The following is a 13944-nucleotide window of genomic DNA, read 5'->3' as shown; positions in this document are numbered from 1 at the left end:
GTTTAAATACACCTATTATATTCCCCCATCGATCCTGTGATTTGACTCTGTGTGATTTCTTTCTGTGGCCACATTCAAAAAATTTAATTTTGAAAACTCCTTTAGCGGATTTGGAAGATCAAAGACAAATAATAGAGCATCATATTGAAGAATTAAATAATACTCCGTGGGTCCTAAACAATGTTACAGACTCAATGAGAAGAAGAGTTACATTACGTTGGTGGTGGACATATACAGCATATTCTTTGATTTTATTTATTATTGTTACTTGTCATTTTATTAATTTTTTTGATTTTTGATCAAAGTTCTGTGTTAACTACTGATTTTTTTCTTTTACAATGTTAATCACAATTCATTTGTAAACCAATGATACAAATTAATTCAGATTAAAACAAGGCATACGTAATTTTTTGCTCGGATAGCTTTGATAAAACTAATTGTGGATTGCTTGTTAATAGCAAAGAGTAAAATAAAAAAAATATTTTGAACTCACCTTCCTTCTTGCCGAGCCATTTTCCTGAGTTCATATTCGCTGACGAGTCTCTTATCGATTTCGGGTATAGCTTTTTCGACGGCAGTTTTCTGTATAAAAGCACAACCCAGCTCCATGTTATCACTGGCGACGACACTACACGCCTGATCTATCATCTCTTTTTGCTGGACCGTAGGTGACACCATATTGGTTAAAAGGGCTTGTTTTAAATGTGTGCTGATAGCCGTTATCAATTGTTCCCGGCATGTAATCATCGCCATACCAGCTGTGAGGGTGCGTACCATGTAATGGGCGGCTAGTCGCATTCGGTTTTCGTCTGGATCAAGTGCAAAATCCTTCCTTATGAGTTGTTCGCATGTTTGAAGGGCTATTTTAATGGACCTGTTTAAAATATCGGCTATTAAATTTTTGGTTATTCAATAAATTTATTAAAATATATTGAGCACGGGTCAAGAAAAAGTCTAACAAAATATACTCACGGACAAAAATATTGCATATCATGTGGAATGAAATTTTTTGTGCTGTTATCCTTAGCCCCCCTGTATCATAGGAGTAGGAGTTCTTTTCCAAATGCGATGTTTTAAAGTATCATATAAATGCTCCAATCGGATTTAAATCTGATCTGGGCTTTATGCTGGCCAGTATAATTTTTAAATCTTATCAAGGTAAGTCTTCACTATATGAAGACATGCATTAACACCAAGATGTCATATCCAATATGGCTTTCAAATGGCAAAACATGATCTTCTTAAATGTTTTCAATGTACATATCAGTTGGCATACGCCTAATCACCTCCATGAATGCTATACCAGATTTAACCTCATACAGAGTGTTAATTTTGGTGGTGGCCGCATAATGCTATGGAGTGGTATTTCTTGGAAAAGAGATACCGAACTTGTGGATGTGATTGGGTGAATGACAGCTGATATGTACATTAAAAACATTTTAGAAGATCATGTTGTGACCAGGTCTTCATCCCGGTAGAATATTGAATACTTACCTCGATGAGATTCAATCTAAAAATTATATTGTCCACCATATGGCCCATATCAAATTTAAATCCGATTATACCATTTATACACTAAGCATCAAAATTAACGCACCACCTTAAAAATGGGACATTTTTGAACTATCGTATTTCCCAAAGCTGTTGTCCGATTTTAGTGATTTTTTTAATATGTTATAGCTTTATTCTTTAAGAATATCGATGTAATAATATTGTTGCTAAACAGATAAGTGTCATTGTATACCGGGTGTAACAATACTAGTGTGTTTTTTCCTCAAAGTTTGGAACACCCTGTGGAATATTCTAGCGTATATAAAATATTGAAATTAAAACTCAACTGTAGCCTTAGTCTTTCGTAATATCTTGCTTTTTTATTCATTTGCTTATGTTGGATAATAAAAAAGTTAGGTACTTTAACAACTAGCAACGTTCTTCATCAATACAGGGTGTTTCTAAATAAGTGCGACAAACTTTAAGGGGTAATTCTGCATGAAAAAATAATGACCGTTTGCTTTATGGTCTAAGAGCTAGCAAACGTTTTCGATAAATCATTTTAAGACGGCTGATTCTTTCATATATTGTTCCCTATGCTTCCTCGAACACCGTACCGGCCATCTGGCTGCTGATACAGGTTGCGTTCATTACTGCGCAGCACACCTGTACAGGTAAACACAAAATCAGGGTGATTGATTAGTGTGAAAAAGCTTAGTAGATCCGCTATAGTAATAGATAGCAATAAAAGTTAATAACAAAAATTGTAGCTAACTTTGCGCTTCACATTACAAAATTAGTTAGAATGTTACAGCGTGTTCAATAACATAGTGGCAGACCAAGCTTTTGTTTTTTTAAATGGAACACCCCATATTTTATTTTATATTCGAAATCTTAACTTCCCCATCACAAAAAGATAAAGGTTTGTTATGTTATACAGGGTATTTACAAAGTTATATAACCAATGTTCTATGAAAATTGTAATAAGTTCAGCTCCCTGTATAAATAAAAATAAGCACAACAGCAATGGTTTATTGGTGCCATATTTTTTTGTTGATTGTCAAAATTTATAAAAATGGTTGATATTGCTAATTTTCTTTATATCGAATACAGGTTGAGTCAAAACGCAAGTACATTATTTTCACAGTAATTTTAAATAGAACACCCTAATTAATAACTTGCTCTGAAAAATGAAAATATCTCGAAAACTGACAAATTCAGGCATAGAGAATATTATACAAAAATTAAAGTATGGTAATGATATTTTTCGATAGTAATATAAAATACAGGGTGTTCCATTTAAAATTTCTGAGAAAAGAATGTACTTGCGCTTTGACTCACCCTGTATTCGATATAAGGAAAATTAGCAATATCAACAATTCTTAAAAATTTTCACAATCAACAAAAAATATGGCACCAATAAACCATCGCTGTTGTGCTTTTTTTTATTTATACAGGGAGCTGAACTTGTTACGATTTTCATAAAAAATTGGTTATAACTTTGTAAAAGCCCTATATAACATAACAAACCTTTATATTTTTGTGATGGGGAAGTTAAGAGGATTTCGAATATAAAATAAAATATAGGGTGTTCCATTTAAAAAAAAACATAAGTTTGGTATGCCACTATGTTATCGAACACCTTGTAACAATCTAACTAATTTCGTAATGTGAAACTGAAAGTTGGCCACAATTTTTATTATTAACTTTTATTGCTATGTATTACTAACGAATTTACTGAGCTTTATCATACTCATCAATCACCCTGTATATTGAATTTAAATTATTTGAAGACGAAAAATTTTTTTGTCATTACTTTTTAAACCACATAAATGTCTGGCAATTACAGTTCATATTTCTAATAATGTTTAAAAAGTAATGACAAAAAAATTTTTCGTCTTGCAATAATTTTAAATTCGATATGTTTACCTGTACAAGTGTGCTGCACAGTAATGAACACAACTTGTATCAGTAGCTAGATGGCCGGTACAGTGTTCGAGGAGCATAGGGATCAATATATGAAAGAATCAGTCGTCTTAAAATGATTTTTTTTTCCGACGTTGCTAGCTCTTGGTCCATTATAAACATATGTCCGCAAATGCTTCGTTTCCGAGATACGGGATGTTGAATTTTTTCTTACAAACTGACGATTTATTTATTGCTCTAAAATCGGTTGAGATATGCAACTGAAATTTGGTAGGTTTTAAGAGGTAGTTATTGCGCATTTTTGGCATACAATTAGGAATTTTATATTCACCATTGGCGTGCATACGGGTAATATGACCGGTATCGCCAATGGTGAATATAACATTCTTAATTGTATGTCAAAAATGCGCAATAACTACCTCTTAAAACCCACCAAATTTCAGTTGCATATCTCAACCGATTTTAGAGCAATAAATAAATCGTCAGTTTGTAAGAAAAAATTCCAACATCCCGTATCTAGGAAACGAAGCATTTGCGGTCATATGTTTATAAAACAAACGGCCATTATTTCTTCATGCAAAAATACTCCTTAAAGTTTGCCGCACTTATTTAGAAACACCCTGTATTGATGAAGAACGTTGCTAGTTGTTAAAGTACCTAACTTTTTTATTATCCAATATAAGCGAATGAATCAACAAGCAGGATGTTAAGAAAGCCTAAGGATACAATTGAGTTTTAATTTCAATATTTTAAATACGCTAGAATATCCCACAGGGTGTTCCAAACTTTGAGGAAAAAACACACTATCATTTTTACACCCGGTAGACAATGACAGTTATCTGTTTAGCAACAATGTTATTACATCAAATCAGCTAAAAAAGCCTACTATCAAAATCGTCTGGGAAACTCCAAAAGTGTTGCAAAAGAAACTTGGTCCATAATAAACGATCTTCGAAATAAAACCCACGCAGCTCAAATATTTGCCCTTCCAAACCCTGAAAATCTAAACGAATACTTCATTAACGTGAGTAAAAATATAACATCAACTATTCAGTCGCAACAAGATCCCATTTCCTATCTCCCTAATTCAGAAATTGTCTCGAATTCATTCTTTATTAAACCAATCTATAAATCTGAATTGATCCAAACGATCAATAGTATCAAAAGCAAATCATCTTGTAGTACTGATGGACTATCCATAAAAATCTTCTCAAATCTCACAGATAATGTGTTAGAACTCCTCGTGTCACTAATTAATGATTCCTTTGAAAACGGTAAATTTCCAGAGTGCCTAAAGACAGCCATTATTATTCCTCTTCATAAAGGTGGCGAAAAATCTAATGCCTGCAACTATAGACCTATTGCCCTACTACCGGTACTCTCCAAAATTATTGAGAGGCTCATAAAAACCCGACTTATGTCCTTTCTCTTTGATAACAATATTTTATCACAAAATCAGTTCGGCTTCTTAACTAATAAATGTACAACTGATGCCATGTTTTCTGTACTTCACGAGGTTGACCAAGCACTAAACAATAATCTTTATACTGCCACTGTTTTCTGTGACTATTCCAAAGCTTTTGATTGTGTAAATCACAACATTTTGATTAAAAAACTTAATTTCTATGGAATTCGAGGTATTTCTTTGAATTGGTTCAAATCTTACTTAGATAATAGGAAACAACTGGTTAGAGCAAATGATACTGACTCTAGTCTCAAAAACATTGTATGTGGAGTACCACAAGGTTCAGTATTGGGTCCTCTACTTTTCCTTATCTTTATAAATGACATCACTAATTTAAAAATCGATGGAAAAATCCTTCTTTTTGCTGATGATACCAGTATCACTTGGAGCAACTCAACTATTGCAACTCTTCATGCAACTATAACTTCTGATCTTCTTACGATAAAAACCTGGTCTGACTCTAATTTACTCTCCTTTAACGTGGATAAAACGGTAGCATTATCATATAAAGGTGCTCTTCAACCCCTGCTTGTGAATAGCAGCCAGATCTCTACCGTTGATTCTGTAAAATTTCTTGGTATTCTTTTAGACAGCAACCTCAAATGGTCCCTTCATATCGATTTGTTAAGTAAGAAACTCGCCTCAGCCTGCTATGCCATAAGATCTGTTTCGAAGGAACTCAATTTAGCATCTTCTAAAATAACATATTTTTCTTTATTCGAGTCTCATCTTCGATATGGTCTTCCTTTTTGGGGGTCTAGTACAGCTGCCCAATTTGATGTTATTTTCAAATTACAAAAAAGAGCAATAAGATATATGTTTGGCCTCAGAAGAACAACCCATTGCAGAAGTTACTTTAAAGATCACGAAATTTTAACCCTTCCATCTTTGTATATTTTAGAAACTGTTTGCTTAATTCGTAAACACATGCATATCTTTCCAGCAAGGCCTCATCATGACTACTGCACCAGAAATTCAACTTTTGATGTCTATTTACCGATCCCGTCTTCTGAGTTGGTAAAGAAATCTATACTATATTCCGAAAAAAAAAAAAACTATACAACCATCTCCCTTTACAACTCAAATCTGCAACATCCTTTCTCAAGTTCCGTAAAATGACAAAAGCTCATTTATCTAAAAGACCATATTATTCAGTAGAAGAGTTTCTTAATGACTAACTAAGAAATCACAGTAATGTACAAGTAACTAAAGTGTATTTATCTATATTTGGGTGTCACATACAGCAGCTTAAACTTATTAGTTCCATTGTTTGTGTTTTATTATATTATGTTGTATGTTCAATTTTGCAATTTATATTAATTTTGCAATATATTGGTTTTTGTTTTTTTACTTCACTTTTTTAACTTGTTTATATTTTTTATATTGATGATTTATCTAATTTTATAAAATTGTATTTCTTATTGTTATGTATATCTTTTTCGTGACTCTATGTTAAGCTTTGTCCATAAAATTGTATAATTTTCAGTGACAATAAAGCATATTTCTATCGATATTCTTGAAGAATAAAGCTATAACATATTAAAAAAATCACCAAAATTTGGACAAAAGGTTTAGGAAATACGAGACATCAAAAATGTCCCATTTTTAAGGCGGTGCGTTAATTTTGATGCTTAGTGTATATTTCAAAAGATCACATCAGGAAAAGAAATCCTATTCTTAACACTGGGGGCAGCACAAAACATTTTATTTTACACGGTAATTTCAAAACATGCAATATTTTTGTCCGTGAGTGTACAACAGATTCTTCTATCACATGAGATAGAATAGATAGAATGAATAGGATGATGATAGAATGTAAAAAAGACTAGAATATCCTGCACAAAACCCATCTGTAGTTTTAGATTCGTTTTATTATTCATACTAAATATACAATGAAAAACTGATAATCCACTATAAAGTTTATATTTAGAAGATTAATATTAAAGATATGATTACCTGTCAACTACTGGTCCTATCCACTCCTGCACAGCCCTTTCAATGGAAGTGCGCACAAGTGCTTTAAGTTGTGGCTGGGTTTGAAATAACAAAATTGAAGGAGAGATGACAGTGTGGGTCTGAAATGACTGCATTCCGGGTATTTGAATGTCTGAGTATGCAAAACGAGGCTCTGGGGGCGCCGACAAAGCTGATGTTGGAGTTGTACTATTATTCTGAATGACTGGAGAACTGGTTTGTTGACTTGGAATGATGTTTGCTAATTCCTGGTCCGTTAAATTACCTCCTTGGTTGACAACACTAGGTTGCATCAAAACTTCTTTCTTAAGTGGTTGTGATAGTTGGTATTCGATTTTTCTGATACGTTCTGGATCTTTAAGGTATAGAGAAGGCTTCAAATGGCTAACATCTATATCCAAATGCTTACATAAAACTTCTATTTCAAACTTTAAAGTCAGCTTAAGATCTGCTTCTGAGTGCAATTCCGCTAAAACGTTCATTAAAGCTATTGTCCATGGATTGGGAGATTTGAAAACTTTACTTTTAGCACATGACTCTAGCACTTTAGCTACAAATGGTACCACATATAAAAGTTCCTGTTGTCCTTTATGGTAAGCTTCTACTAGAAGTGACTTCAGATCAAGGTCTATTTGTAAAATCGGCTTGTTTCTGGCTAGAGTTAAAAGCCCAAGCCAATGGCCCAAGTTTTTCAAAAGAGATCTGTCAGAAAAATTAGCTACTGCCTTGTCAGACCTTAAGAGAACCCTAATATTTCTGAATGTTTCCCTTGTTACTAATTTTAGAATTTCATTTATTCCTAGTGTATCCAGGAAGTTGGAATACAACCCATGGAAATTAAATTCAATAGATGCTCTTTTCATTACAAGATATTGTGCAAGCCACGGATAATATTCATCAGATACTAATTCCTTAAGCTCATCGCATTTTTGTTTAAGATTCAATTGACTTAAATTATTAAAAATAAAGGCAGTTTTGTCTTGTAAAGGCTCAGGCGGAGCAGTGGCTTTTTCTTCTTTCTCAGTGGCTACCAAAAGTGTATCAATATTTGTAGCATTTGCTATGGAAGGTCTGCTACTCATTGTACCTGCTGGTGTAGTATTGACTTTGGTTTGAACAGTACTTGCCGTGGTAGTAGTCTTGTACACAGTGACAGCACTAGGAGGCGCTAACATGGCTGCTAGACTTGGTGGTAATATTGGTCCGTCTGGCTTATGAGGTGGTTCCAAACCTTGTAATCCGAATTCTACGTACTCTTGAAGATGTTGAGGAAAATCACTGAAGTGAGGAATTGCTCGAACGTGTTCACAGTATTTATGATATTGCTTTAAACATGTTTTAAATTTATCTAAAGCTGCTATTCCAAAATAGTACATCTTAGAACCCTCTGGCTTTTTGAGAGCCTCAAGGACAAACCGTAAGGCCAGTCCCAGGGCGACATAGCTAGCGACTATACCTCTTTCGATTATGCCTCCAAATAGTTGTGCTGTTACATGTAATTCTTTATCAGGATATTGTGGAAAAAATTTGTACTCTTCAAAAAGACTTTTCAACATACAGTTAAACACCTAAAACAAAACATTTACCTAAATATCACTTCACACATGTAAACATTTAAATAGTTTTTGATTTTACTACAAGTAATTAAAATGCACATATCAATTAGTAGCTGATAAGTAAACGAGTTTTTATGATTTATTTTTGTCACCAGTGGCGTAGCAATTTCGGCTAAATTAATAATTTTCATTATATTACAATTAGTACATATGCCTAGAAACGGCATACAAGTTAATTGAATGATATATTTATGTATAATTAGTGTGACCAACTCCAATTCAGTCGAATCCGGGACAATGCTGAAAAAAAATACCTAAAATCCGGGACTTTTGAATGAAAATCGGGCCATTTGTTATTTTTTTAAATATAGGACTCTAATATCATCATTTTATTGGTTATTTAACATTTTTATGTTGACAATGATATTTTTGATGGGCTTAATCAAATGATACGCCCAAACACCTTCCCGAGCTGCTGTCTCTAAATCAATGCTCGATGAAGCTGTTGGCTTGAAAAATTGAGTCAATTTTTTGCTGCTGGACACGGAGCAGATACCTCTTCGGTGTTTTTCACTTTTGATGTGACTTAGTATATCCGTTCTACCACTGTGGGCGATCGAAAATTCCGATCCACATGTATCACACTTCATGTCACTGTTAGAGTTACTTTTTTTTTTCAAAAATAGAAATTCTTCTTCCAATATTTTATTGAAAGTGCAATATAGTTTTCTGTTTTTACTTTCTTGTGTTGGTTCCATATTCATATTAACAATAATAATATCTATCTATCTATCTAATCAGCCCTAAACATCCATCCTTGGATATAGGCCTCCTCTTCCTTCTTCCATGCCTCTCTATATTGGGCAATTTGCATCCATTTTGACCCAGTGTGTTTCTTCAGGTCATCTGACCATCGCATCTGTGGCCTTCCCCTTTTTCGTTTGTGGTTCCATGGTCTCCATTGTATTACCATCTTAGTCCATCTTTCATCCTTCTGCCGTAGGGTGTGTCCGGCGAACTTCCATTTAAGCTTTGCTACTTGGGTAGAGACGTCTTTCACATTTGTTTTGTTACGAATCCATTCGTTTCTTTTCCTGTCTGATAATTTAATGTTCAGCATTTGTCTTTCCATGGCTCTTTCTGTCTTTGGAATAATAATAATATCCAATAATAATATATTGGAATGAAAAAGTCAGGTCAAAAACAATAATTCCGAGATGGTCACTAATCGATTTTCGGATTCAAACTGATTACTGTACTGACAATAAAATAAATGTTTAGATAAAAAAATCATATTGCAGCGCAGCAGATTTGAATTTAGCTCAAAGCATGCAACCGTTTGGAAATATTTCGCAAACGAACTCGAGAGGTTTATCTACTTAAAGTGTTTGACAAAACCGAAAAAAAAGATGCATCAGCTATCATTACATTACATCGTTCGATGCGGCATGCGTGCCTAGGCATGATTCATTGTGACATGAATTATTATTGTTTTTTCACTTTATTCATTGTGACATGAATTATTCACACAAATAAAAAAAATTCCACAGTTTTCGTTTTCTTTCATAGAACTATTAAAATTTATACCACGATAAAAATTTATTTTTCGTCTCAACAATTTAATTTGATGTAAATTCTTAGAATAAAAACGAAAATATAGATTTTTACCAAAAAGTTGAAAATTCGGATGGCCCGGAAGCCTTGTCCGGGACGCCGGGACACAACTTCGTAATTCGGGCTATGTCCCGGATTTTTCGGGCTAGTTGGTCACACTATGTATAATGTTTTATACATTAAAAAAGTTGAAAAATTTATCCATCAATAATTAATACACACTGGTAGGTTTTAATGATCATAAGCTAAAGCAACAAATTTGTGAAACTCTGGATGAAGCCTTAGAGAAGATATCAAAGCAAGACAAACTAATAATATTATGAGATTTTATTGCAAAAATTTTCTGTGCTTCTGGTAAAAGAAATTAAATTTATTTGATAGAGAGTCAGCAAGACGTAAAATAAGAGCAAGATTAAAACAGTAAGGAAGGTAAAGGCCGGGGAATGAAAAGACACATATGAGAGACAAAATCAGAGGGACTGTCCAAGAGAAAGAAGAAAAGGAAAATAGAAGATAAAAAATATAAGACTGTTATACAACTACCTGAAGATAGGATCACAGAAATAAAAGACAGTTCAAAAATTACTAAAGCAATTTCAGGAAAATATTTCGCATAGCTGTATTGTGTGACCCCGATAAAAAAGAAAAGTTTTGAGTAAAAAGACTAAAAGGCTACCGCGTGTATAAGATAGAGAAACAAGATTTATGCTACAAACTATTCTTATAGTCCAGAAAGCCACTGCGCATCCGCTAGAAAATATATTCCGATTCGAATTTTTTGCACAATCTTACTCAAAAAGGACCCCTTTTAACAAATTTGCATGTTGCTAGGACCAAAAGTGGGTCAACAATTTTTTATACGTTTTTTTTTTGTTTTTTCCTAAAATTATTTTTTTTTGCATGGAACAAAGTTTTTTTTAGGTTTTTGGCTCATTCCAAACAGAAAAGGTCTTTAGTGATTTTTCTCTAAAGTTGATAGTTTTTGAAATATAAGCGACTAAAAATTGAAAAATTGCGAAATCGGCCATTTTTTACCTTCAAAAACTATGTGAAAAACTTAAAATTTGAATGTTGCCAAGGTAGGTAGATATTCTTTAAACATCGATTGATGAAATCCCGAAGAGTTTTTTGCAATACAATATTCAAAACTCCTTTGTTTTTTAATTTCTAATCACGCGTGCGTGACACTATTTTCCACCGTTGCATGTGTATATACAGTATGGCGCAAATGAAAAGAATAAATTCGTTTTTTCGTAAACCGGCGACTTTAAGGAAAAATCCCGAAAGAGGTCGATTTTTATTTTTATGTTATGATATTGTGGTATATATGGTATACTAGTGACGTCATCCGTCTGGGCGTGATGACGTAGTCGATGATTTTTTAAATGAGAATAGGGGTCGTGGTGCTAGCTCATTTGAAAGGTTCTTCAATTTTCTATTCAGTAATGTAAACATTTACATAATTAGATAAAGGCATTATTTTTATTTTCGATTCAGAGATCATTACCATCTTTCTATGGACCATTTCGAACTCCTTAGTTCTCATCAGGAAAGCTACCGTAATGATGCTCAGAGCATCATTACGGTAGCTTTCCTGATGAGAACTAAGGAGTTCGAAATGGTCCATAGAAAGATGGTAATGATCTCTGAATCGAAAATAAAAATAATGCCTTTATCTACCTACGTTCTTACTCACGTATTGAGTACAAGGAGACAGATTCGTTGATCTTTGCCTCGGTGAATTGATGTGTTGTGGAGTGCAACTATATAGACTCCCCATGTCTCTGCATTCATCACCCTTTATTCCTTGCAAATTTTAGAAGGATGGGGAATAGGTATAAGAGAGAATCTGTTTCCGAACTAAGAAATCCAAAGATTTTATTATTTTTAAACATTTATTTGTTTGAAAATGGAGTCTTTTGGTTTTGACAAGTTATTTACATAATTATTTATAAAGGGTGTCCAAAAATTTTTTATTAAATTAAATTATTTGACAAAAAAAGAAGTATAAGGACAGCCTGTATAAATAATTATATAAATGTTTATATTACTGAATAGAGAATTGAATAACCTTTCAAATGGGCTAGCACACGACCCCTATTCTCATTTAAAAAAATCATGGATTACGTCATCACGCCCAGATGGATGACGTCACTAGTATCCCATATATGCCACAATATCATAACTTAAAAATAAAAATCGACCTGTTTCGGGATTTTTCCTTAAAGTCGCCGGTTTATGAAATAACGAATTTATTCCTTTCATTTGCACCATACTGTCGGTGGAAAATAGTGTCGCGCACACTTGATTAGCAATTAAATATCAAAGGAGTTTTGAATATTGTATTGCAAAAAACTCTTCGGGATTTCATCAATCGATGTTTAAAGAATATCTACCTACCTTGGCAACATTCAAATTTTCAGTTTTTCACATAGTTTTTGAGGGTTAAAAATGGCCGATTTCGCAATTTTTTAATTTTTAATCGCTTATATGTCAAAAACTATCAACTTTAGAGAAATGTCACTAAAGACCTTTTCTGTTTGGAATGATCCAAAAAACCCAAAAAACTTTGTTCCATGCAAAAAAATAATTTTAGGACAAAAACAAAAAAAAACGTATAAAAAATTTTTGACCCACTTTTGGTCCTGGCAACATGCAAATTTGTTAAAATGGGTCCTTTTTGAGTAAGATTGTGCAAAAAATCCGAATCGGAATATTTTTTATAGCGGATGCGCAGTGGCTTTCTGGACTATTAGTTGGAATTCCCATTGTACAAATGAGCGCCCGCCTTGTCTTAAACGCTTCATTAACAACTAAAAAATAATGAACGAAAGTTTTACTTGTTAATAATATTAATGGTCATGTAATGAGACATCCAGAGGTACAACTTTCTACACCTCATAATACAGGACAGAATCGCCGGAAGAAGGCGATTTTTCTTCCGGCGGAAAAGGGTACTGAAAGAAGAAGAAGAAACAAGTTTTTAAACAAGTTAAAGAAGAATTGCCAACCTTCGTTTGAAGACGGCACATAGAAAGAAGGAACTAGAGTAGTGCATATAAATATTTCTGATTTAAGAACAATTTACAAATAAATATTGTATAAAATAATGTATTGTAAATACAATAATAATTACACTTTTATAAAAAAAACTTTTTATAATAAATCGTTTTCATTATTTATAGGACCCAATATAAAATTATAAACTATTTTGTTATTTTAATTTCTATGTCATACTAGTATATTATGCAACGAGCATATAATGATGGGCATTATGAAGCGAGTATGAGGGATACGAAACGAGCCGCCTAGCGGCAAGTTTCGTATAGAGTAGGAGCTCCATAATGATAATTAAATGCAAGTTGTCTATACGATGTTTTCTATGATCATTCACAAAAAAAAATATATTCAAATTTATTAATTTTGTAACGCAAATAAATTAAGTAGTTTGTCAGTTTGTTTGCATATTGAAAACTGTCAAAGCGTCTATATTGGACTCGCCATTGGTCACTGCGTGTGTGCCACCTTCATCGCGAATACATCATTATGAAGTTCATTATGATACAGGTAGTGAAATCATAATTGATATACATTAGAATAATATATACTATATTCTATTTTATATAAAAATTAATTTTATTAATAATAAATAAATTAAAATTAATTATTTATTAATATTTATTTTTTTATTTTTGTTTTTAATTTTAAATATATATTTAATTTATCCTAATAACTTAAGAAATATATTTAATAATTATAATATTATAATACATATACATAGAAAAAAGAATTTTGTAATCGACTTCTTTAGAGGCATTATTTCTCTAGCGGATTTTAACTCATATAAATCAAAGAAAATATTTAAAATGGTATATACACTCGGAAAAATGAAAGAATACCCATGAACGAACATATAAA

The 13944-nt window shown here is 32.7% G+C and overlaps 1 protein-coding gene across 1 annotated transcript in view; it reads right to left on the bottom strand.

Moving 5' to 3' along the window:
- LOC114326439 (CCR4-NOT transcription complex subunit 1) overlaps positions 1-13944 on the bottom strand; it is a 70985-nt gene that overhangs the window by 41894 nt on the left and 15147 nt on the right. Inside the window, exons 5-6 of the mRNA XM_028274810.2 lie at positions 6839-8424; positions 494-874 (exon numbers count right to left, since the gene is read on the bottom strand). Coding sequence (XP_028130611.2) covers positions 494-874; positions 6839-8424 — 1967 coding nt within the window. The remainder of the gene's footprint in view (positions 1-493; positions 875-6838; positions 8425-13944) is intronic.

The sequence above is a fragment of the Diabrotica virgifera genome, chromosome 1, assembly GCF_917563875.1.
Source record: "Diabrotica virgifera virgifera chromosome 1, PGI_DIABVI_V3a".
In the NCBI taxonomy this organism is placed as follows: Eukaryota; Metazoa; Arthropoda; class Insecta; order Coleoptera; family Chrysomelidae; genus Diabrotica; species Diabrotica virgifera.
The sequence above is the reverse complement of the archived record's forward strand: the minus strand, read 5'-3'. Positions and strand labels throughout refer to the sequence as shown.